The sequence below is a fragment of the Sinohyriopsis cumingii genome, unplaced genomic scaffold, assembly GCF_028554795.1.
Source record: "Sinohyriopsis cumingii isolate HCF-2022 unplaced genomic scaffold, ASM2855479v2 utg000160l, whole genome shotgun sequence".
Taxonomy (NCBI): domain Eukaryota; kingdom Metazoa; phylum Mollusca; class Bivalvia; order Unionida; family Unionidae; genus Sinohyriopsis; species Sinohyriopsis cumingii.
In genome coordinates this window covers 6,471,844-6,499,171 of record NW_028315873.1, presented here as the reverse complement: position 1 = coordinate 6,499,171, position 27,328 = coordinate 6,471,844, and the positions used below count along the sequence as shown (strand labels likewise).

General features: G+C 36.3%; 3 protein-coding genes across 3 annotated transcripts; all 3 read left to right on the top strand.

Annotated features, from left to right (window-relative positions):
* Window positions 1–821: 821 nt before the first annotated feature.
* LOC149774698 (E3 ubiquitin-protein ligase TRIM56-like) lies at window positions 822–4,913 on the top strand. The gene has a single exon (XM_089944771.1). The coding sequence runs from the start codon at window positions 892–894 to the stop codon at window positions 1,495–1,497; it is 606 nt and encodes a 201-aa protein (XP_089800897.1). The 5' UTR covers window positions 822–891; the 3' UTR covers window positions 1,498–4,913.
* LOC149774697 (uncharacterized) lies at window positions 1,699–4,913 on the top strand. Its single transcript, XM_089944770.1, has one exon. It carries the CDS (start codon window positions 1,699–1,701, stop codon window positions 2,932–2,934), a length of 1,236 nt encoding a protein of 411 aa, XP_089800896.1. The 3' UTR covers window positions 2,935–4,913.
* An 8,811-nt stretch (window positions 4,914–13,724) lies between these two features.
* Window positions 13,725–25,963, top strand: LOC149774696 (uncharacterized). Its single transcript, XM_089944976.1, has 2 exons — window positions 13,725–15,842; window positions 23,686–25,963. Exons 1-2 carry the CDS (start codon window positions 13,808–13,810, stop codon window positions 25,725–25,727), a joined length of 4,077 nt encoding a protein of 1,358 aa, XP_089801102.1. The 5' UTR covers window positions 13,725–13,807; the 3' UTR covers window positions 25,728–25,963.
* The last annotated feature ends 1,365 nt before the right edge of the window (window positions 25,964–27,328 follow it).

Sequence of the window (27,328 nt, the reverse complement as noted above, 5' to 3'; positions counted from 1 at the left end):
AAGAACCATCGACCCACGAGAAGCTACTGGCAGGCTTTCCCACGTACCCACGCTAGCCGAGCCTTGGACTCGAACCCACGCAGACAGAGGTGAGATGGCAATGATCCGGAACGGTGAGCGCTTTAGACCACTCGGCCACTCGGGGACCCGCTAAACGTTTTGTAAACCAGATATATGGGACGGTGGTTATTTGCAGACAAGCCTGAGAATCTATCTAAAATGTAAACGGTCTGTTTTGATGATATCCTTCAAGGTTTTGCATGCCAGAAGAAAGATATGTAACAATAATACAAATTGTGACAGTTAAAAGTGGATTTTGTAAATGAAAGTAAATAATAACGTGCCTGAAATAGTCATTGTGTCAGTTTTTAATATCTCAGTTTTATTTGGGAAGCCTCGTAGACAAAAAAAAGTTCATAAAATTGATGCTTACGTCCTGCAAATGAAATCCCAACTATTTTCCAAATTAGCAATTCTGAATCTTTATCAAGCATACGTAAAATGTATTACTTATTTATAGACTGGTCCATCAAATGATGACAAAAATATAACTATTTTATCAAATTTATTTTTAAAAAATTGTCAACCCGTTAGTATACTCTGAAAATTGAAATTCTAAATTAACACGTGTGCACAGGAGCAACCATTAGTTGAATCAGCATTACTGTGAATTATTTTCGTTGTAGGCATCAATATAGATGCAGACGACGTGACCTAGAGATTAGATTTATGCGTCCGTATTCATGTACTAGCTTGCAATTCGATTGTTAGCAAGTCACGTAGTACAGTTATTTATAGCCGTGCTTGAAACATGGCTTTTGCATTTTTCATGTAGGGCGATAATATATGTCTACGCAGAAATAAAACAGCTAGTTGCTACACTATAACAAAATGGCGACAGCTTCAAAAGTAGATAGACGCTTCTCTGAAATAGTACAATGCCCCCTGTGTTTGGAGACTTTAAAGAGGCCAAAATTACTGCCATGCGGACATACGTACTGTGCTTCGTGCCTGCAGTCACATATTGACAAAACGCTGACGAAAAAAGGAACTATTCGGGTGATTTTCCCTTGTCCAGTGTGTAAAGCTGATACAGCACCGTTTGACAATACAGATAACATCGAACAGTGGGCGGAAGTATTTCCGGTGAACAATATGGTGATTTCTCTTTTTAATGTCCCAGTGGATGTCTTAGGAGATAATATGTGTTATCTGTGTTCAAAAGCGACGAGACAAAATTTAGGAGTATCCTATTGCAACGAATGTAAAATTTCAATGTGTCGCACATGCAGAGAATGTCATGATAGTCTTCCATCGACAAGTCACCATGATGTAATTAATCTGGATGGAGAAAAAGAACATTTGTATGTGAGACCAAATTTAGACTTTATTGAAATGTGTCTCAGACATCCCAGCAAACCTATAGAGTTCTTCTGCAGGGATCACACCGTTATGTGCTGTTGTACTTGTGGATTTCTTGAACACAGAAAGTGTTAGGCAGTTACTGCACTTGACGATATAATAAACACGCTTGAAACAGACAGTTTATTGAAAGAAATAGAAAGTAACCTCCAAAACTTCCAGACGCATGTAGAAAGTTTAACAGCGCACATAAGACAAAATGTTGATACCATTCAAAAATGCAAGAAAGAAATTTTACAAGAAATCACATCTGTCAGATCCCAGTTTGAAGAAACAATGCAGAGGCTAGAGGGTAATATTAGTGCATCCCTTGAGAAAAACCATAAATCTGAGGAATTAAACTTACGTACTGAAGAGTCAAGTGGTTGCAGCTTTATAGTCGCTACTAAACGTGATCTTACTAACATCGCCCGAGTGATACAATATGGCTCTAAGGTACAGAAGGCCATACTGATCTGTAACGTGAACCAAAGTCAACACAGGCACTTTAATGCAATACATGAACATCATAGAAGCATAAATGATGTTAGGTTCACGTTCGAAATTGATCAAACCTTCCGAGACTTCATTCCTTATGTTGAGAAACTGGGAAAGATCAATATTACTCGCAGAAAATCTGTTCTTCCTTCATGTCCCGAAGTCAAAATGTCGCTGACAGGTTTTGAAAGTGTATATGTGTTTCACTCAGACCGTTCTCCACTAAAGGAAAGAAATGCAAAGAAAGCTTACGAGTTTAATGTGAAGATATCAGATGATGTGAGCAGCTGTCATATATCAGATATTCTACATTTACAGGACAGCAGACTTCTCCTTGTCGATAACTGGAACAGCAAGCTCAAAATCTTCGGGACGGACAATACTCTCCGTGACAGTTTCAAGCTTCTGGGTAATCCATGGAACGTGTGTGCATTATCTGACAAAGAGGTGGCTGTAACAATTCCTGAGCAAAAAGCAATAGAGATCATCAAGATCGGAGACAAACTGTCAAAAACCAAGGAAATTGGAACAAAGTTAGAATGTTGGGGTGTTGCTGCCTTGCGAGATCAATTAGTAGTAAGCACAAATCAAGACGGACACTATATTTTAATACTAAACATGGACGGCAGAGAGATAAAACGAATCCGACAGGATAACTACCAAACCAAAAAACTTCTGAGTCCATTATTTGTTAGATCGGACGTTACAAGAAATATTGTTTATGTGTCTTATCATTCTGGTAACATGCTTGTTGCCTACAATGGTTCTTGGGATGTCGTCTTCAGCTACACGAATGGGAGCATGAACTCCCCAAGCCATGTTGACACAGACAGGGAAGGAAATATTTATCTTTGTGGATATACTTCATACAGCGTTCAGCAGATTTCTGCAGACGGTAAGCTTATCAAAATACTGGAATCAGGAAATAAAGGCAAGAAACATCCACTCACTACTAGATTCTACAGATACACGGATAAGTTCGTGTTGTCGTATGGAGAGTGTAATATTGTCAACGTGTACGAATTGTGTAAGTGAACAATAATTAATGAACGAATAGAGCATCAGCTTAAAATAAACTGACATTGGAATGAATAGGTTATGAAGACTTGATATAGTGATGCATGGTATACAATGACAATGAAGAGACCGCAAAATGGAGAACATTTTTATTAACAGTATATTGCTTTAGTTGAAAATGATCATTTGAATCGAATCTATCGATGTTTGATAACACAGTTATCTCTGGAAGAATCACTGGACGTACCTATATAAAAAGTAGGATATGAGGATAGGAACAGAGAGTATTCCAGATATAATACAAATATCGATAAACATATACTAAATTGAGAAAAGTTTCCAGTGTGGGGAGCCGAAATATATTTTTCTTAATACCACATTTTACGTTTTTCTCGGTATTTCAAAGGCTTTTTCTTATAGATTTTAAAATTTTCACGAAAAGAAAAAGTAGAAACTTCCAGTAAAAATGAATTTAATGAAATACTAATTTTGTACTGTAATATGCAAACTTTCTGAAGTTTACTAAATAAAGCAATTATTAAACTATTATTTAATACTGTCATTTCATACGTATTATTTTCTCCTACCTAATATTTCATATTTGCGAGATATCCGCTTTAAATTAGCATATAACGCTCGCTGTAAATACTGTTAAGCGAACTTTTCAAGGACGAGAAAGGGATATTATGTTTGCATTAATTTAATTTGTATTGTGTCCACAGTTTATATCAGAGGTGTAGACAGTAATTTGAACTGGGATGTTTATATAAATCAAACTTTCATCATAAGTCTAATGCAGAGAGATAAACGATATCTTGTCATTGCATCAGTGTTCGGACTAAAATTTGTAAATGTGCCATAAAAATGGGGTTAATCGTACTATTAGGACAGAATTTTTTAGTACAAGTAACAAGATTGAAAAATTCCTCTAAATTGAATTAAGAGTACGTTTTGATTAAATTGTATTAGAAGTAAATTGATAAATCGTATTGGAAGTAATCTTCTACTAAAATATATTGAGATTTAATCCATTTATTCGTATCCTACTATTCAACAATGATTACGCTATTATGATCAAGTACGAACCGTCTTATACAAAACATTACTTGTATCTCTGACTCAGCACAAAAAGAGAGTACATTCATCAGGTTATAAAAATAGCGAACTAGACAGATTCCAAAATTTCTTATGGAGGGCAAATGTGCTGATCTTGCAGAAGTACTTACGTAATAATGTACATAGACCTAGACAATAATCTGTAAGAGACTACGAAGCCTCGCTTTGAGATTCTGGCCAAACGGAAGAGCTAAAGAACGCGCCATATTTGGCGTTGTCTTAAGAAAGCGGGTATATTAAGCCCAGCCGCGGGTCGACATCAGTTTTGCGGGCCAGAAACTCAAACAGGCTTTGTCTTTGCAGGTAAGATAACCGTCTATGTACAGTTTTTCATAGTATAAGACTTTTTAGTGTTATAAGAATTTTTAGTGTTAAGTTGTTAACCTAACATCAGTATGTTTAAACATGAGATCATTTTAATATTTCTTTACTATTATTTAACCTAATGTATTAGAAAGTTTAACTGTTTGAAGAACTTATATTTACTTATAATTATATTATTGATTATAGTAAAAGCAACGTTCGCTACCAACTTCATACTCAGTAATAGTTAATTTAGAAATAAAATACTCTTTAAATAATAGAGTTTAATATGCTGACTTTTTAGAATAAATTCAGTAAAATATATTTCAATTACGGTATTAGTCTGAAATATTGAATTTTAGATTCTTTTGCTATTGTGAATTTATTCGATATTTAATTATCTGTATTACATTCTAAAACGGCAGTTATTATACAAGTATGATGTCGGTAAGTGAAAGAATATCGTAGTTTTATATGTATTTCTTATATCCGTAAATTGAGCTTGTTGTAGTTTGATATTGAAATGTAAGTTTATATGTTGAGTATTTCAATAAAGTTTTGCGGGCCAGAAACTCAAACAGGCTTTGTCTTTGCAGCTCGATCCCGAGTACCTTCAATTCCCCAAGAATGTAGTCATGTCTTCATCATCGAGTGACACTTACATCAAATGACTTGAACTTCCTTCCTTTCTTCTCTCTCTCTCGGAATTGAGAAACGGATTGACTTAGAGTTTACGAAGCAATTCTTCACATAAAAGCTGGTGAAAAAATCTCTTCGTAAAAGTACTATCCGTTTTCTTCAACATATATGCAATTTAAAAAAACGATTTCGCAGGTGACACCTAATTGATGAACGTACAAAGAGAAAGAGTTTTTTTTCTAGTGTTAAAATAGCTTTTGTGATATGAGCCTTGTTAAGGCAAAATGTTTTAAACCTCATAAAAAGGAAACTTAATTATGTACACGCATGGGATTGATTTTAGATTTGTTAGCTTTTTCATGGTATTTATTACTGACACAATTAATGGTCTTTTTAAATAAAAGATACAAACATTCTGCTTTGTTCATGGTTCAGGCTTTTTGATGCTATTTTAACACAATGCACCGTACGCTTTAAACACTGTTACAACCTTATGACCATGATTAGTTGGTTAAGATCCCTAAGGTCAGTAGTAGACACGGTGTTCACATCGATCAACTGTGCATTGATATCAAGAATGAATTGGAGCTGCTCAACGCTGGCACTACTTTTTTACGACACTAATATGTATTGACTGACTGCCTGCACAAAGTCGCGCCATCTCTGGATCAGTTGATATAAACAGGGTGGGGTATTCGAACAGCTCGCTGCATAAGACCTTTAAATGCATTTTGTAGAAGCTTATTTTAGGTATATTGCATACATTTGTTGTTTGATCAAAGTGATACACTACATGACAGGCAAGTTGTGATAGCATGGCTCTGACAAGACATCCCGCAGCAAACATGAAAGATAACTAACGTTTTCACAATGCTTGTTGTTTAATGAAGGTGTTATACGAGTGACCTTTCAACCTTGACTGAAACTTTAATAATATTTGGGAAAATGTATATTTTGTATCACTTCTTTCTTCCTCATCAAAGTCAGAAGCTCAATATACGGAACGGAAAAGTGACATGAAGAAAAGAAGCACTATTGGGATATGTCATGCCACAAAATAATCATCTTTACAACGCTTCTTACCAAAGTCTATTTCTGTCCCTCTTGATGTCCGTCCTATCATGTTCAGAAAAGAGACTTTATGTGTGTGTGTGGGTGATTTAGATTTTTAACGCAGCTTTAACAATTTCTCAGTCATATCGCTATGATGTCTGCAGTGTGACAGTTTATAGTGATGTCTAGCACTGGGGCATCATGCCACATACATGTAGCATGATGTTCCACCCAGTCACACTATCCTGACACCAGGCCGACCAGTCCTAATACTAACCTCTTAATGCTGAGCGCCAAGCGAGGCAGCTGTTAGTACCATTTTTGTAAGTCTTTGGTATGACTCAGCCGGGGATCGAACCCACGACCTACCGCATTCGAGGCGGACGCTCTAACTACTAGGCCACCGAAGCGGTAAAAAGAAACTTTTTATAGTCTTTGGTTCAGTGGTTATAGCGGAATAATTCCGTCTGGCAACTCGTAAATTATTAATAATGGTGTGGTTCTATCAATTAGACATTCATCATAAGTCTACTGAAGCAAGAGAAACTACTTTTTAACAGTTCATAAGAGTTCGTACTAAAATTTGTAAATACTACTACTACTAATACTACTACTATTATTGCTACTACTACTTCTACTACTACTAATAATAATAATAGTGGTAGTAATGTGAACTTAGTAAAGCACAAAAACATACACGACGACAAAATTACAAAATCAAAACACAATGAAGTTACGTAACAAAACAGGCTGACAATAATCAAGCAAGTAAACATCATGGTCTTCAAGTCTGTTCACGTAGCCGAATTTTTTTAGTTTTAATGGCTGGCTTGAATGAGATCAGTGTCCGTGTGTTTAAGATCTATCCAGTCCTGTGACACAGGTAATTTGGTTGACTCAGCAAACTGATTCAGGCTCTTATTAACTGCTGTTAATCTAAACATTTTTCTACACCAATTTCTGTAACAAGATACCTCCCAACAGAACGTCTGTGTCTATGTCGTGTGTGTGTGTGTCCGTCTGTGTGTGTGTGTGTGAGAGAGAGAGAGAGAGAGAGAGAGAGAGAGAGAGAATTAATGATGACAATGGTATCATGGTACTAATATTTATGGCAGAATGTATTATCAGTGAATAACAGATTTAATTGCATAACTATCTTTGTCTAAGAGAGAATGAATCTCACAGACATTGATAATTGGTCTAGGCTTATTGTTGTTGTTGTAGGGTTTAACGCCATTTTGCAGCACACGATAGGCTATACATGGCGGCCAGTACTAATGGTGGAGGAAGAACCCGAGAAATCCCTGATAAGAACCATCGACCTTCGAGTATCTACTGGCAAGCTTTCTCACATACCCACATTGGCCGAATCCGAGACTCGAACCTACGCAGACAGAGGTAAGATGGCAGTGATCCGTAACGTAGAGCGCTTTAGATCACTCTGCCATCTTGGCCCCAATCTAGGCTTATTTAATCTACACCCATGTATGGCGAAAACTCATAGAAATAAGAAATCTACCTTTCTTGAATCCACTTTTCATTTAACTAGAAAGTGAACAACTTCAGAAATTGAGCTTAATCCAAATAACTTTAGCATTAGCTGTGATTGAGTCTGTAGATGATTCTATTAATTCTGAATTTTGAATGGTGCACCATCCTGAGCAATATTATTTTATTTTCTTATCTCAAAGGATACTTAGAAACAGAAGATGTTGAATCAGGAAACATAACCAATAATGTCTTACAATCTTAATGTATAAACATTCATTATTAAGAGAATGGATATATTTTATTCAAATAAAACAAAAACTTTTTCCATTCATTCCAACTAATCACAATATCAAATTCAATGCATGAATCGTGACATAATAAAATGCATTTGGTTAATATACATAAATGCACAACTAGCACACATATACATTGAATTGGGATTTTCTCACTCGCTCTATCATTCTGTGAATTTTAACTAATTTTTTTACAAAATCGTATATCATTTTTTCTGTTAAAACTATAAAATCAAATTTAAAAAGTATAGACTTCTTGACAAGTACTAAAATCAGTCTTTGGTACTGGTGTGTTTTAGACTCTTGGTTCATACTTTCGTAGGGTAGGTCATTTCCTGGAAACAAAGAGAATAGTACGACATTTTACCTTCAGAAAAGAAAGTATTCATTTAGGTAAAATACTGCACAAACAATCATTCAGTATTTTTCGCCTCTCGTTTCAAAGAAAATAACATTACGTGATGAGTCTAGCTGCAAATACCAGATTCTCAAGCAAAAACAAATGTTTAATGATCAGCAGTTGGTGACCATTGGTTTTTAGAACCATCCTAACTATAAAGTAATCGTTTCTGGGATTTTCATTGGGCTTTTAAACCGAGCTCTTTAAAAATGAATAATCATAAAAAGAAACTATCGCCTTTTGAAACTAACTGCCATCTAGATCATATCTTTTTTCCTCACAAACATATCTGACTTCAATTGTAGACTATAAATATTTCATTTATAGACCCATGTAAATCTTATATTTTGTCTGAAAAGAGTAACCATCACCGGAAGACTGAATATTTGCAAATGGCACATAACTCGATTATTGAGTACACTTGTGTTAATCAATGCCAGTTACTGTTTTTAATTTGAAATGAAATTAAAGACAGTGTAGAACATTCACAAGAAAATATTTTATTAAATCTGATACAGCAAATAAATGACACCGAAGAAGAAAAACAACTGATACATGATCCCTATTAGTCTGCCATGATAAGCAGATTGCATGCAAATACGCTTTCTTTGATGTTGATGTTAAGTGTCTTCCTCCACTATCCTTTCTGAGGGGTTTCATCGGTGTTTTTCATCCTTTGGAGACCACTTCTGCATTTAAAAATTTCTGCAGTTTGTACATATTTTATCTGGCATTTACTCAGGCAGCATAGTTTGAATATGATGGTTTCTTGACTTTTTATTTGCCTGTCCTCTTTTGGATTGAATAGTCAGGTGCCATATCTCATGAAAACTCAGTTTTGTTGGATCATAAGCCATTGGACGGTGCATTGTTTTCATAAAATCTATGCAAATATTATTGTCCATCTCCACTTTCGCTTGATAATTACTTAGACGTTATCTCGAAACTTTGGATTCTGAAGAAATATGGCATTATCTTCCAGTGTGAAAAACCTATGGATTTTGGGAAATTAATCATTACCTCCTAAACCTAGACCTAAGGCCATCTTAATGCAAATATTCATGTTGCCCGTTTTAGTACCGACAATGTCAAAATCCGTGAGATGTTATCAAAATCGGAAAGCTACCAAATTTTCTGTAGTATCAAAAATGTCTCATATTTTAATCTTATTTCAGCTGTTCTTGGTCAACTCTGTAACAGGCAACTAGTGAATAAATGCAGAATTGATATCTCATGAGGAAACAATACTTATAACATCATCACTATCTTGGAGTTCAGAGAGTCGGTCGAACATCCAGTGCTGATTCAGCGCCCCCTTTACATTGGTGTATTTATTGGAGGATAGAACAAATGCTCAAATCCAGTTGAGGAAACAACAGCTGTTACAGGTGTAAATTCCTGCAGAGATGATTTGTCTCCAGATACAAAAGCACATCCCTGTATATATATATATATATATATATATATATATATATATATATATATATATATATATATATATATATATATATATAAGTCACTGTCAATGTCAAAGATTAGTTTTTGTTTGATATCAAGACTTTCAGCTTTGGCTTTGGACGTTATCCCTGCAAACTCTATAGTAGTTACTTTTACTTGATATACCTGATTTGGTTTTCTCTTTTAAAACAAAAGTAAGATCATCCTCAGCTAACAGTAATACTTCATCCTGCCTTACCTGCAGAAGGTGCATATTTGTTACCAACCACATTTTCGGAAGCTTTCAGCCGATCGACCAGCAAGGATATAATAACTGCCTGTATTCCACTTTCTTCGTTATTCAAGGCTTTGAATAGCTTGCTTTCCGAATGGTCTGAAAGCTTTCCGAATGGTCTGAAAGCATTCATTTGTGAAATAAGAGTCATACATGCATCACTTCTTTGCTTTGCCTTTCAATTTTTTTAAGCGTGTTTGATCTGTGGTGTTTCCTTTCATTTTTTATAAGCGTGTTTGATCTGTGGTGTTTCCTTTCATTTTTTATAAGCGTGTTTGATCTGTGGTGTTTCCTTTCAATTTTTATAAGCGTGTTTGATTTGTGGTGTTTCCTTTCAATTTTTATAAGCGTGTTTGATCTGTGGTGTTTCCTTTCATTTTTTATAAGCGTGTTTGATCTGTGGTGTTTCCTTTCAATTTTTATAAGCGTGTTTGATTTGTGGTGTTTCCTTTCAATTTTTATAAGCGTGTTTGATCTGTGGTGTTTCCTTTCAATTTTTATAAGCGTGTTTGATTTGTGGTGTTTCCTTTCAATTTTTATAAGCGTGTTTGATTTGTGGTGTTTCCTTTCAATTTTTATAAGCGTGTTTGATCTGTGGTGTTTCCTTTCATTTTTTATAAGCGTGTTTGATCTGTGGTGTTTCCTTTCAATTTTTATAAACGTGTTTGATCTGTGGTGTTTCCTTTCAATTTTTATAAGCGTGTTTGATCTGTGGTGTTTCCTTTCATTTTTTATAAGCGTGTTGATCTGTGGTGTTTCCTTTCATTTTTTTTTTCACTCATTCAAATAAGAAGTTGTGCCTATCAACATTATTCAATGGTTGCTTTTCACATTGTATATGCCCTAGTATGGAAGATTAGCTGATGTATTTCTCAATTAGTTAGAAGTCAGCATTCTTTGTTGTTTAATCGATCACCTATGTAACAACACCATGCATTCTTTGGAGAAAATATTCTATGGTACTATACTAAATTTCAGCTACAGTCTTTTTCTTTGCAGTATAAATGAAGTCGTAAGGAGGATATGTTTCACATCTCTTGTTTTCATGGTAAAATCCAGAGAATGCTCCTTCCTGTCTTCTGTAGACTCACCCAACTTTTCATGGCCATCCCTGGTAAGACAGCATCCTTTGTTGATCCTGATCTGAAGGATTTCGGTAAATCATTTTGATTCACTTCGCGTTTCATATCAAATATGAAATTCTATGTGCCATGTCGGTAGAGAGTGGAAAAGAGTATATTTCATATTTCGACTGAATACACCTGCATTGAGATGGTAGTGCAATATATTTGTACAGTATCCGGCATATGAAGTGGCTCCATTGAGAAAGGTAAATGGCAAAGATGACTTCAGGGCAACAGAAAGTACACAGAAGCTATCAATATTAGCCTCGACAAGAATGCATATAACATCATTATTTATATTTTTCAGTAGACCTGAGACCGTCTATCTGTGTGGTGCACACTGTAATGGAGGGACCACTTAGTATTACCCTAATCTGTGTGGTGCACACTGTAATGGAGGGACCACTTAGTATTACCCTAATCTGTGTGGTGCACACTGTAATGGAGGGACCACTTAGTATTACCCTAATCTAGTCCATATAGCATAAATTTAAATTACCTCATTTTGCAACAACAACAAAAAAAACTTTGTGATTGCAATCCGTTTCTTTGCGAGTTTAGGAGCAAGGAGAACTAGATCAATTTTTATTTTAAGATTTTATGCGAAAACTTTTCTAAAATAGCTTGTTGACTTAGAAGATTATCTTTTCATCACAAAGTCTGTTTTGGTACAAAATTGTATTATATTCAAGGGCTGAAAAGCTCTATGTGTTATGTATATCTATAATTTCAGTACATTTTATTCATAAATTGTAGTGATTATGTGTAGCTGAAATTTCGTACGCACATAGGTTCTTTCTCTTGAGATATTAATTTTACCAACTTCTCTTTAGGATATTAAGAAAGTAAAATTACATAGATGCTTACAGTTGCTAATGATAAAATTATTTCTGAAACAGAAAATATTCACATTGTGTAGCGACTATCAATAATCATAATTCAGTAGCAAAAATTGTATACTATTGCTACAATCAGTAATATAGACCTGACTTAAAACATTTTCATGCAGGTTATTATCATGCAAAAGAATCGTGTTTTCCATACTAGTGCGATATCGGTGGTATTGTGGCTACTGGTCGAGGTCAATAGCCTCTATACCCTATGACTTAGTCCTCTTTTATGGTCACTTTCAGTTTGATTGAGTATGATTTTCAGGCTTCTCATAACATGTTGCTATTTCGCTCGCAAAGTGAAAAAAGTCATGGGGGATAGGGATGTGACTTAGATCAAAAACAAAATTCAAAATCCTTACTTCACCATACTTCTTTAAATACCTGCGCAATATAAATAACATACTTATTTAAGTATGTGCTGTATGTGAGGCCATATAATCTGATTACAACTATTTCCATCATAGTAGAGTTATATAAACAGATACTACAGATCGCATGACTTTTCGACCTTTGCGAAACACATCTTCTTTGTTTCCTTCTTACTTTTGTCTAATCTCTGTATGATTGTGTTAGTTTTGTATAGAAAATGCATATTTAGTGTTGAAACTGTCATTTCTCCAGCTTTCTGTAAGACGCACACAGAGACCATTAACTGAAACTATCTAATTAACAGATTTGTCTTTTCCATTAGCAAACTATGCTACGTTTGCTTTACTTAATATAGACCAAGCAGTAGTTTCTCAACTATCTATAAAGTACACTAAGGAGAATAAATACATATGGAGACCCTAACTATATTTTTTGTGGATCCCTAAAGGTTAGCACATATTGATGACATACGATTTAGACAGGTTTCGTTTCTTGTGGAGGGACGTCACGTTTATGAGAGAATCAAAAAGAAAAGAAATAAATAAGTATTTAAAGCTTCACTTTTCGTGTATTTTAATAGTATTTTACATTTTAGAATACTTCTTGTAAGACATGCACATTCCAATGTGCATAGCTATGGTCGTAATGCAGACTCAGTTATTTTATCATTAAGAGACATCATCGCCTTTCCAGTGGCGAAAATGTTTAAAATTTTGCCTTAACCTTGTTGCAAGTGAGATACATGGAGCGGGTGTAGGTAAGCGTGAGATGCTTATCTATGTCTAAAATGTTGTCATCCTCCAAGCGCGCTTATAATAGGTGGAGTACGGTCGAATAATAAAAATTGTAACAGATCTTTAAATGTGGGCTTTTCAAATGAGAGTTAATAATAACGTGCCTGAAATAGTAAACTTCATCGTCTGAAGTCTTGTCAATCCGAAAATGGAGTTGATGGATATGACCCGAAAATCAATTCCACTCAATTTAAACCGCTACCATTCACCCTTCTGAATTTTGAATTCGACATTCCATATGCATCAAAACATGGCAGCAACAATTTAGAAATACTTTTATCAAAATTCTAGATCATGAATTGTGAACCGACCATTCATAGACTCGACCTTGAAGCGAATCAAATAGTTTATTGGTGACAAAATTATGTCGATATTGATTTTTATTATTTAACAGCAGTTTGTAAACAGGGCATTAGATTTGTCTCATATTTTACATTTTACTTATCGATATTGCTAATAAATATTATCTTTGTTTACACCAGTATATAAGCAGACAACTTCACCTAGAGATTTATTGTTCTATAAAATAGCTTGTAACTTCATCGCTACAGGTACTTGTTAGCCAGTCGTACATTGTGTGTTATTTATAGCAGCGTTGAAAACACTTCCTTTTAGATCATTCGTGGAAGGTGGAAACATGTACCTACACAGAAATGATATCATTGATCGCTTCACTATAGCAAAATGGCGACGGCTTCACAAGTAAAAGGGCGGTTGTCTGAAATCGTTCAGTGCCCCATCTGTTTGGAAACCTTAAAGAAGCCAAAATTACTGCCATGCGGACATACATACTGTGCTTCATGTCTACAGTCACATATCGACAAAAAGCTGACCAAAAAAGGAACGCCACAAGCCAGCTTCCCTTGTCCAGTGTGTAGAGCAGATACAGCGCCGTTTGACGGTACACGTAGCATTGAACAGTGGGCGGAAGCATTTCCAGTGAACAGTATGGTGGTTTCCCTTGTTGACGTCACAGTGGGTGCATCACGAGAAAGATGGTGTTACCCGTGCTCAAAAGTAAGGAGAGAAAACTTAGGAACATCTTATTGTAACGAATGTCAGATTGTAATGTGTCCTACATGCAAAGAATGCCATGGTAATATTCCAACTACAAGCCATCATAGTGTCATTAATCTGAATGGAGACAAAGAACCTGCTGATATGAGACCAAACTTAGACTTTATTGAAATGTGTCCTAAACATCCTGGCAAGCATATTGAGTTTTTCTGCAGGGATCACACTGCAACGTGCTGTAGTGCTTGTGGATTTCTCGAACACAGAAAGTGTGGGACTGTTAATTCAATTGACGATATAATAAACGCGCCTGAGGCAGACAGTTTATTGAAAGAAGCACAAAATAACCTACAAGATTTACAGACTCATGTTGAACGTCTAAAACAGAAGACAAGAGAGAATATTGATATTGTTCAAGAGGACAAAACAACCATTTTGCAAGAAATCCGATCTATCAGATCTCAGCATGAAGCAACAATGCAAAGACTGCAGGATGATATAATTGCATCCCTCGAGGGAAATCTTAAGTCGGAGGAACTTAACCTAAGTACTGAGGAGTCCAGTGGTTGCAGTCTTATAACCGCTATTAAGAGTGATCTTACCAAACTCGCCCTAGTGATTCAACACGGCTCTAAGGTACAGAAGGCCATAATGTTCTATCACATGAATCAAAGCCAGCACAGGTACTTCAAGGCAATACACCAGTATCAAGAAAACATGACTGACTTACGTCTGATGTTTGACATTGATCAAACCTTCCTGGACTTCAGTCATTCAGTGCAAAAACTGGGACACATCAACATTACTCGCAGAAAATCTGATCTTACTCCATATCCAGAAGTCAAAATATCGCAGACCGGTTTTGAAAGAGAATGTGCGATTCAGTCTAGAGCGTCTCCACTAAAGGACAGAAATGCAAAGAAAGCTTACGAGTTTAATGTGAAGGTATCAGATGATGTGAGCAGCTGTCATATATCAGATATTCTACATTTACCGGACTGCAGAATTCTCCTTGTCGATAATTGGAACAGCAAGATCAAAATCTTCGGGACGGACAATACTCTTCATGACAGTTTCAGGCTTCTGGGTAATCCATGGAACGTGTGTGTATTATCTGACAAAGAGGTGGCTGTAACAATTCCTGAGCAAAAAGCAATAGAGATCATCAAGATCGGAGACCAGCTGTCAAAAACCAAGGAAATTGGAACAAAGTTAGAATGTTGGGGTGTTGCTGCCTTGCGAGATCAATTAGTAGTAAGCACAAATCAAGACGGACACTATATTTTACTCCTAAACATGGACGGTAGAGAGATAAAACGGATCCGACAGGACAACTACCAAAACAAAAAACTTCTTAGTCCATTATTTGTTAGATCGAACGTTATGAGAGACATTGTTTATGTGTCCTATCAGTATGGTAACAGGCTTGTTGCCTACAATGATTCCTGGGATGTCGTCTTCAGCTATATGAATGGGAGCATGAACTCCCCAAGCCATGTTGACACAGACAGAGAAGGAAACATCTACCTCTGTGGATCCTGTTCATATAATATCCAACAGATTTCAGCAGATGGAAAGTTTATCAAAACACTGGAATCAAGAAAGAGACAAAAGAAACGTCCACTCTCTATTAGGTTCTATAGGAACGCAGATATGTTTATTGTGACATACGATGGCTGTGACGTTGTTGACGTGTATGAATTGTGTAACTGAACAATATAATAAATTGGACATTTTATACAGGGGTTATAAAAGCTAAATATCAGATTTGGGCTATGCTTTATGTACTGCATACTAGCTTTATGTACTGCATACTAGCTTTATGTACTAGCTTTATGTACTGCATACTAGCTTTATGTACTGCATACTAGCTAATTAGAAAGCATTTTTCTAAAAGCTCAAAGATACTTCTTAAGCATGATCCACTGAATGGAATGTATCGCCTGTTTCAAACCAGAAACGTACAGAAATGGTTCACATATCACCATAGGCTTGAAATATAAGACCCAATGTCTATCTATAAATGTATCAGCAGGAAGTTTTCAAAAGTTCCTAACTGACGAAGCAGGTAATATTTGCAAGAATAGATGATATCCCATATATATATATATATATATATATATATATATATATATATATATATATATATAGTGCTTAATTGTGTTAAGCTAAATTTGTCAACTGTCAAAGTACACGAATCATAAATTTCGCTTGATTATTATTGCACGCAAAGAAATTGATCTTCCTCTTGTCCCAAGAGGCTAATAGTAATTTCCATGCCCTTCATGAACAGGTTTTAAGCAATTGTGCTGTCGATGGCTCATAGTGATATATTTGACCAAAGGAAGTATTGTTGTGTAATCAACATAATTGGAAAACGTGTAGATAGGTTAATATGACAATAAGCAGCGAGGTTTAAGCGTGTTATAATTGCAGATGCATTTGTTGCTAAATGTAACGAATATTGCCATGGGTCAAAACGTAACCATGTGATCAGGTTGAGCTGCATTTATTTCTGTATAAAATGTACGGAGAAATACTTTATAATAACGTATATAAACAGAGTCACGTGCAATGTGGCCAATGACAACACTGAAGGAGAATACATACAATGTATGCCTTCAAAACGAAATAAAAACGCGGTCTTTTTTATCTTTCCTGAAAAATGAATAAATTGATTTTGACAGAATCAGATAACAAATCTTTGTAATTTGTTTCTAAAATAAAGATAACAAATCTTTGTAATTTGTTTCTAAAATAAATAATTAAATATTTCTTTAACAATAATTTACATAAAGCTGGATCAAACTGTTCCATGTATGGAAATTAGATGGACACGCCTGCTTTACCAGACCGATGACACCATACGTATGATACTGAATATATTGCACGTTGCATACTAGAAATGATGCATCCTAAAAATGATGTATACTAGAAATAATGCATACGAGAAATGAAGTTTGCTAGAAATGAAGTTTGTTCAAGGTTACATTAACGATTTAGTTGATGCATTCGAGTTCTCTATTGATATTCCAAAATTGTCAGTTCGTTTTTTGTGTGTCTGCAATGCGACAAAATCCAGGGGAAAGTCAGATTCTCCCAACCTAACTTTGTCGAAGGGGAAGATGTTGATGTTTTACACAGATTATTTGAGATTTGGAAAATTTGTATGATTGGAATAAGTGAATGAGGCTAATCACCCTGTTTGCTGGTGAAACTTTATAAGCATGCTTGATTCAAGGACGAGGAGGTTGCTGAGTATGAAAAAGTTAAGATATATGCCTTGACCTCAATGTTCCAAGACAGAATACAGGAGTAACCATTATTAAATTTAGGGTGATTGATACGGCATTTTGCAGACGCTGGGTAGTCGAGTGGTCTAAAGTGTTCGCCTTTACCGTTCAATGCCATCTCACCTGTCTGCGTGAGTTGAAGTCTCCGGCTCGGCCAATGCTGGTATATGAGACAGCTGATAATAGCTTTTCTTGGGTAGGTGGTTCTTTCTGGGTGTTCCCGTTTTCTCTCTCTCTACCTGTTATACTGGCCGCCATGTATAGTCTATCTTGCTTTGAAAAATAATTTTGAAACAAAACAACAGCACCAACAACAACAGACACTTGTGCGAATGTGAAATGAATGGCGCCCTTTGCGATTTGATTATGTGGGATATGCAGTAATCAGAATGAATGGAAAGTTTGGCTGAACGAACGCCAAGAAACTGGTTACAGAGCTTGATGAAGTCAGTTAAAAGCTTGTAGAATTTTTTTCCCCTCAAAACACTTTCAAAAAGCCGAAAATTTCAATTAGAAAAATCACGTTCAGTCAGAGAATCATACATGTTATCGTTATAATTGACAAAGGAATATCAAGGTCCCATGTGCATGGGAGCGCAAGCACACTGATTTCAGTTCGTTTGTGCGAATCGAACATAAAAAATGTGACCTTGCAGAATTGATACGAAAATGTATGCCAATGTAATACATGTGACAACATTACAACTTACATTTGATATGAACATTAATAAGTAACAATTTTTTTAGCTGTCTGGTCGTAAAACCGATGGAATTCATAGTCGACAATGTGCTTAATTGTTTTCTATGGGTCCCCGCACAAAGAAACTAAGGGGGGGGGGGGCGGCAAATACATGTTTGCCTGACCCCACCAAAACCATTCTGTGGGCGCTCCTGTTGTTTTATGTAATGGTTTCGAATGCTCATTTCGATGGTAATATCCTTCATCATTCCCATTTGAGTATTCAGGACCTATGGAGTTGTCTTCCCTTCTACACTATTACGTGCTGTGTGAATAGTTCAGTTTTGTGCTCACTATGATGCAACCCCTTTCCATTAAACATCTGTATCGAATTTATGCAGATCTTCATCTATGCCATTCTTGTATGCATTGTCTTTAAATGTTTTTAAATATCTAATTAGAAAATAACTTTCGATGGTTTTATTTGCTGACTTTTTCGGTGATACATCTAGAGATACCCTGTATCACACACAGTACACACAAGTTGTCATAGCACAGCAACGGAAGGGGGGGGGGGGGAGAGAGAGAGAGAGGAATACATGTTTGCCCGACCCCACCAAAAACATTCTGCGGATGCCCCTGTTGTTTTATGTAATGGTTTCGAATGCTCATTTCGATGGTAATACCCTTTATCATTCCCATTTGAGTATTCAGGATCTAGGGAGTTGTCTTCCCTTCTACACTATGACGTGTTCAGTGAATAATGAGTGTTGTCCTCACTATGATGAAAAGTTGCACCGAGAACTGCAACCCCTTTCCATTAAACATCTGTATCGAATTTATGCAGATCTTCATCTATGCCATTCTTGTATGCATTGTCTTTAAAATGTTTTTAAATATACAATTAGAAAATAACTTTCGATGGTTTTATTTGTTGACTTTTTCGGTGATACATCTACAGATGCCCTGTATCACAGTACACACAAGTTGTCAGAGCACAGCAACAGCTAGGCTTAACACAGTGGATGTGTATGGACCGCTTTAGATCATGCCTTGCCATCCCTTCCCGGATTTCACCTCTAAATACTTTTGGCCTACATCTGTAAACCTTAATAACTGATCAATAGATGATAGCCCTCCTCTCCCGAAAATTATTCTGCAGGCACCCCTGATGCCTTGATTCTCATTAAATGGTTTCAAGAGAAAGGCTTTCCGACATGCGCTAAACATTCCTTTCGTGGTTAAAAAAAAGTTATTTTTTTTATGAACCACAATTATTGATTCTATCAAAGGTAGTCTCGACTCAGGGCAGGCCATAGCCTAATTGGGCCGACTTGGCCCAATCGGTCCCGGCATTCACACAGAGAGAAAGTAATCATAAAGCGATGGAAGAAAATATTAAGTTCAATTTCATATAAAACTTGGTTAAAAATTGCTTTCCAAATGCAGTGCTCACAGGGGGCCCCGCGCGTAAATCCAGGGGGCCCCGCCAAAATGACCCAAATCGGGCCACGCATTTGATAAGGACGTTTCTGTCTCCACCCACTGACTTCAATGTTCAGACCGTTAGCAACGAATCATTGGTAAAGTGAAACGCACACTAACTGACCTGTTTACACTGACAATGGGGGGCCCCGAGTGGCCGAGTGGTCTAAAGCGCTCTCCGTTACGGATCACTGCCATCTCACCTCTGTCTGCGTGGGTTCGAGTCCAAGGCTCGGCTAGCGTGGGTACGTGGGAAAGCCTGCCAGTAGCTTCTCGTGGGTCGGTGGTTCTTCCCTGGGTTTTTCAGGGTTCTTCCTCCACCATTAATACTGGCCGCCATGTATAGCCTATCGTGTGCTGAAAAATGGCGTTAAACACTACAACAACAACAACTACAACAACAACACTGACAATGACGGCAGTAGATTTAAATTTGTAGTAGTATGATAAAAACGGCTTTAGATTTTCATTATTGATCTATGACACAGCCTTATCCAGAGTACATACTTGTTGAACAACAGTCGACATTGTTCTCTTCTTGGCTGAGTCAAGGTTTATCGTAATTGTCAGGGAATACAACAGAGGTGATGTCTTCGGTGAATAGTATATTATCGTTGTAGAAGCAACACTCTAAATATTGGTACATCAGGATGGTCTCAGTAATTGGTTTCTATTTGACTCTTAATAAGATTATATTTCAGAATATATAATGGTTAATTAACACCATTCTGACGAATACATATTCGTCGGCAAGTGGAAAAAAGTCACCATCGATGCTGGCGTCACAAGTCAGCTGATCCAAAACTCCGTCGGCAAATTCATCATCTTCCTCACCACGGTCAGAATATATCACTCATAAAAAATGAGAACTACCAATCTTAAATAAACATACTCACCAAAGACAGTTAATAACACTTCATACCAAACGTTTGTCTCTTGTATCAATATTCTTTAATCTGATTACGAGCCTACAACCCAAACAATGTGCGATGACTAATTACTAGGATCTAACACAACTTAGAAGCCATTGATTGTATTATTTAGCTTCACTACTAGGAATTTCCAATGACTGCGTTTGTTTCTATACCCCCCCCCCATTTGTTATTTGATGCATACGTGACAAAGAAGTAGTATTACACAGCAAGTCTAAAGAACCACTGCGATGCAATTCATCAATATTTACAATCCTCACACAAAATACCCCAGACGTTGCTATTCCTCATCCACTTTGTATATTCAAATATGCGCCAGAAGGACATGTTGTCAGCCAAGACCTTAATACGAGATAATCACTCTCTGATTTTAACATTCACGCATTCTTTCGTTGCTGCATCATCATCGTCGAATTCGGTTTCCGTTCATAATAATGAATGTACTTGACACTTTAGACTTTATAACTTATTATGTATTTACGTCTTCGATGAACTCAATAGCCATGCCAGGGTCTTTGATTCCCCAGATTTTCCAGATTTCAGCAAGACTAAGTTTGTGACTGCGCTTCGCAGCCTAACAACATAAATTTGAATGTCCATGTTAAATGGTTTAATTGAGACTAATAATCAAACTTTTCCTTTTACGTGTGGCATTCTCTACATATTTTAATTCGACTGTAATGTTTGTAAATTAAATATCGTAAGCGGGTAGTGATTATATTGCGTGGAAGATACTACAATTCCGTAAATTGCCGAGTTTTTCCGAGTTTTAATGAGACGACAGATCACGTGGTCCTGTGACGCAATACTAGCCAGTCCTCGAATACAAACATAAACATGGCGAGCTAGGCAGACAGGAGGAGACCACATTTGGGTTGCACATTCAAAAGTTGAATCTGCTGTATGATATAATAGTTTATGTACTGTACTGGTCAGTGCTAAAAAAAAAAATTAGGCATAGGCCCCGGGCTGGTGAGTTATATAAACTCAAGCCCTGACTGAAATTCCACAAGCCCGGACAGTTCAATACCTGTCAACTCTCAAGCCGGGAGAAAAACCTCCCGATTTTTGGGGTACCTCCTCATCTACCTCCCGATCTCGTAATATCTCTCAATTTTTCGCAGCGATTCAAAATCACAAGCACACACGTCTAAATCCGGCACTAGACGAAATAATTAATATACATAGTTTTTTTTTCTTCAGTAAATAGAACGTGAAGATTCAACATTATTCAAGTAAATTTCAGAAGTTTTTAAACTACAATAGTAATGTAGTTATAAAAACTTAATAAAATTGTCACCAATTAACTTAAATGAATGATCACTGTGAATGCTGTAAAATTTTCTTTGCAAACAAAATCGCATCTCTATTTCTGCCAAAGAAACTCGCCCAGTTAACACCCGACATTCCTGTAACGTATATGTAAAGTTTAATTACCATAATTAAATTGCAACAAGGAATAAAACAAAATATACCATGCAGTATATGTGGCCCTAAAGAACTAATTCAGAATAAACATTTTATTCAGCAAACAGTGTTACATGCATTAAGCCTTAAACCTAAGTAAATAAGGTGGGGCATAAAACGTGGAGAAAAAAAAAAAAAAAACAGTTGCCACATGTATGGTAACTTGTGACTGCAGATTGGAACTTTTAAAATGAAGTCCATGGCATCGTAAGTAACAACAAAATAGGCATGTAGCCTGATGTCCCATCCAGTCATATTATCATGACACCAGGCCGACCAGTCCTTACACTAGCCTCGTAATGCTGAGCTCATGCGAGGCAGCTGTTAGTACCATTTTTATTAAGTCTTTGGTGTGACTAGACCGGGGTTCGAACCCGCGACCGTCTGCATCCGAGAAGAAACTTAGGTCTCTTATTGAATGTGAGAGGTCTATAATTGATATATAGAGCTCTCTAATTAAATTGTATCGGTCTCTAATTAAATTAACAAGGTCCCTCTGTTTGGAAACTTTGAAGATGCCAAATTTCGCTTTCTAGCTGGTGACGAAACTAATGCAATTAGAGACCTCTCTAAAAATTAGACGGGTCTGAATTGAATTGAATTGAATTGAATATATGTAAAAACGGCCTACCATGTGTTGTAGTTATGATATTGGTATGAATTACGATTTTTACTGAGTGCAGCAGAAATATCCAGAGTAAACTGCCACCTTTCTCCTCCCACATGACCAATGATACTCGATAATACAAATGTTCCTCGTGGAATAACTTGCTACAAGGAATTAGTAATCCCACAAAGTAAAATAAAAGCAGGACTGGACTTTTTCTTTCAAGAAAGGGCTGAGACGGAGCATTTATTTCAACAGAAGTTTTAGAAGCGCATTCTTCTTTCGCTTTCTATACCTCTTCCACTATTTATAGCTTATCGTCTGTGTACTGAATGGACCCCTAATGCACGCAGTACAAGATAAAGATTTATGCAATGCATCACACCGCATGCAACAAAGCGTTACGATGACTCACTATAGGCTATAAATACTTTTAGGGAGACTAATTTATTTAAAACAGACAGCGGATTAAATTTTGCAATTTAAATTGTGACTACGTAACATTAGAAATATTTTTTATAACACGTTTTATTACTGATGCATAACAAAATATTGTCAGATGGACAGACTTCTTTTCATGCGTTGCTGATCATTTTCATTTCAATAACTGATCCTTCCAAATACGCAACGAGTGGGGAGAAATTATTCCTTCAAACAACAGATTAAATATTGCAATTAAAACTGTGACTATATATCATGGAAATTATTTTTCAACATTGATAATTTAATGTTCTTAATAAGTAACATATACTTTTTATGACGTGTCGTCTTTTAAAGGTTTTATGTTCCACAGTTTTATTACAACAAGCTATGGTCCATCCACTTTCTGAAAAGCAACTTTCAAACTTATTACAAGAAGTTGCTCTCTCTTGTTGCCTTCAGTTATTCGATATCTTGCTCCAAGGTTCTAACAGTCTTGTCTTGATGTAAGAGCCTGCACCTTCGTCTTTCCAGGTAATTGTAATCATGTACACCGTTGTTATTTATAACACTGTCGACGAAACGGTTCACTTTCACTTTCATAATGTGTAATGGCATAACATTTACATTTACGCCGATATGATATAGCTGGTGACGAAACTAAGGCAAAATGGCGACGGCTTCAGAAGGAGAAGGACGGTTATATAGAATCTTACAATGTCCCCTCTGTTTGGAAACTTTGAAGATGCCAAAATTACTGCCATGTGGACATACATACTGTGTTTCGTGTCTACGGTCATATATGAACAATAAGGCGACTCAACGGGGAACAGCACAAGCAAACTTTCCTTGCCCAGTATGCGGATCAAGAACATCCCCATCAGATCCAACTTTGCCTGTCGACAAATGGGAAGAATGTTTCCCTGTAAACACCACGGTGATGAGTCTTTTGGATGTCGCAGCAGAAAAATGTGAAGCCAAACGGTGTTATGTGTGCTGTAAAGCGAACAAAGAAACGTTGGCAACGTGTTTTTGTCACGATTGTCAGATGCTGATGTGTCACAATTGCCAAGAGTATCACGGTAATATTCCATCATCAACCCGTCATAAAGTCGCCGAAATCAGTGTACAAAAGGAGCCTGATGACGTAAGTCCCGACTTAGCCTTCATCGAAATGTGCCACCGACATTCTGACAAACGTATCGAGTACTTATGTAGTGATCACAACTCGCTGTGCTGTAATACCTGTGAGTTTCTCGAACACAGGAAATGTGAAACTGTAACTTCTCTATCTAACGTGATAAAAACGTATGACATGATTCGCAAATCTAAAGAAGTAGAAGAAAATATTCAAAACTTTCATTGCCATTTGAATTGCTTAACAAGCAACTTAAGGACAAATTACAATAACATTCTAAAAAGTAAGATAGCCATTCTACAAGAGATTGATTCTCTCAAAGCCCGTCTTAACACAAAAGTACAACAACTTGAAGACGATTTGATTGCATGTCTTGAGGCTCATCAGAAATCTGAAGAATCAAACTTGCAAATCCAGGAAGCAAGGGGACAGAGTTTGATTGCAGCTATTGGCAGCGACCTTGTCCAACTTGACCTTGTTATGACGAAGGGAACAGAGGCCCAGAAGGCAATCATGCTCCACAATATAAACCAGAATCAATTCAGATACTTCCAGACAATATCTCGGTATCAAGAAGACGTCTTCAATGTTAGTTTGACTATCGACGTACAAGAAAACCTTCAAACTTTCACTGAAGCTCTGCAGAATATCGGAAAGATAAAAGTCACTCACACTAAACCCAGTCTGCCTCCTTGCCCCGAGGTCTTAAAAAAGCCAGTTGGACTGGTGTACCTTCAAAAGAATGAACCAAAATTGATTCCACTGAAGGAATCGAAAGCAGTAAAATTATCAGATATCAATGTGAAGGTATCAGGAGATAAATACAATTGTCACGTGACTGATATAGCACATTTACGTGACTCTAGGCTCATAATTGTTGATCGGTATAATGCCAAGCTAAAGCTGTTAAAGCCAAATGACGATACATGTACGGATGTGATGGTATGCTTGGGTCAGCCTTGGAGCGTGTGTACTCTAGCCAGTGACGAAGTCGCCGTTACGATTCCTTCTCTTAAGACAATTGAAATCCTAAGAGTAACTGACATTATGAAAAAGGTCAGGGAGATAAAAACGGACCTCCATTGTCATGGAATCGCGGCAATGAGAGACCGTTTATTGATCACAACATATGAAGACGGACATTTCATTTTGATACTGGACCTGCAAGGCGTCAAGATAGGAAGGATTCGCCCTAGTAACTACCGAAACGAAAATCTTTTGAGACCCCTTTTCATAAGGGCTGATATTACTAAAGGAATTGTGTATGTGTCTTATGACACTGGAAAGAAGCTTGTCGCTTATGGTTCAGCATGGGATTTTCTCTTCACATACACAGATGAAGACACAACCGGCTTGGATGTGGACCGGAAAGGGAATCTTTATTTGTGTGGATACAACTCGTGCAATCTGCAACAGATCTCTCCAGACGGGAGGCTCATCAATACACTGATGTTAAAGAAGAAAGACAATAAGAAACCACTTGCAATTAGATTCTACAGTAACATGGACAGATTTATCGTGGCATATGGACACTCTAATATTCTGGAAATGCATGATCTATGGAACTGAACAATACTACCTGACAAAATATTTTTTTAAAATTAGACATTGTAAAATTTGAAATATATTTAGTAAATATTTGATGATCACTCGCAAACATAAGCGTACATTTTATGGATTTAATCTCTCTTTGGTTCAGTGAAAGGCTGTTTAAAAAATACTTTTTTCCCACATTTCTGGTCTTAAGTTTGTGTTAATTTTCTGTACTACTTATACTATTACTAATAATAACTGTTTCCTGAAAACGGCAGTCATTTTGCTTTCCTAATTAAAAACATGTGCGATATATATGAGCATGATAATAGTCGGCAAACAAAAGAAAAACCCGACCGTGCTTATTTGATCAAGAGTTTGACTTGCTATGACGTAAAACATTTACTGATATCAGAAGATGTATCCAGATTTTTAGAGTCAAAGAATGGTACTCAAGGGATAAACGCGAGAGAGGCAAGAACTCGTTTGGGAGTATGTTTCAAAACGATTAAGAATTGTTTTTGAGCGTTACAAGGTTACAATAAAAAAATAGACAAAATACATTTAGGATTTACCAGCAAATTCTTTTATTCCTGATTTTATATTGAAGACATGGCTTAAATTGCTTAAATACAAATATTGTTTTCAAATCAATTGTATTCGATTAATATATGCAAATTTAAACATGTTCGCCTGTTGCATAACTGTTCTAAAATCTTCCAAATGATGTCTACATAGAAATAATGCAATTTTGTCTTCTTCCTGTGTTGTATTAAATGAATACATTTCTCCCTATATATGTTGTATTAACTGCATACATTTATCCCTATATTGTATTAATGCATACATTGCACCCTCTGTATGTTGTATTAAATGCATACATGTATCCCTATATTGTATTAAATGCATACATTTATCCCTATGTTGTATTAAATGCATACAATTCACCCTATGTTGTATTAAGTGCATACATTTCTCCATATTTCGTATTAAACGCATACATCTAACCCTGTGTTGTATTAAATGCATACATTTATCCCTATGTTGTATTAAATGCATGCATTTATCCCTATATTGTATTAAATTCATGCATCACACCATCTGTATGTTGTATTTACTGCATACAATTCACCCTATGTTGTATTAAGTGCATACATTTCTCCATATTTCGTATTAAACGCATACATCTAACCCTATGTTGTATTAAATGCATACATTTATCCCAATGTTGTATTAAATGCATACATCTCACCCTCTGTATGTTGCATTAAATGCATAAAATTCTCTGTGTGTTGTATTAAATGCATACATTTCTCCGTGTGTTGTATTAAGTGCATACATTTCTCCATGTGTTGTATTAAATGCATACATTTCTCCGTGTGTTGTATTAAATGCATACATTGTACCCTCTATATGCTGTATTAAATGCATACATTTCTCCGTGTGTTGTATTAAATGCATACATTTCTCCATGTGTTGTATTAAATGCATACATTTCTCCGTATGTTGTATTAAATGCATACATTTCTCCATGTGTTGTATTAAATGCATACATTTCTCCGTGTGTTGTATTAATTGCGTACATTTCTCCCTATGCTGTAATAAATGCATTCATTTCACCCTCTCTATGTTATATT

Excerpts from the sequence above, each read along its gene's own strand:
- LOC149774698 (XM_089944771.1), top strand. The coding sequence starts at position 892 with ATGGCGACAGCTTCAAAAGTAGATAGACGCTTCTCTGAAATAGTACAA.
- LOC149774696 (XM_089944976.1), top strand. The coding sequence starts at position 13,808 with ATGGCGACGGCTTCACAAGTAAAAGGGCGGTTGTCTGAAATCGTTCAG. Across the intron at positions 15,843-23,685 it reads TGTTGACGTGTATGAATTGT|GCAAAATGGCGACGGCTTCA; the intron begins GTAACTGAACAA and ends GACGAAACTAAG.
- LOC149774697 (XM_089944770.1), top strand. The coding sequence starts at position 1,699 with ATGCAGAGGCTAGAGGGTAATATTAGTGCATCCCTTGAGAAAAACCAT.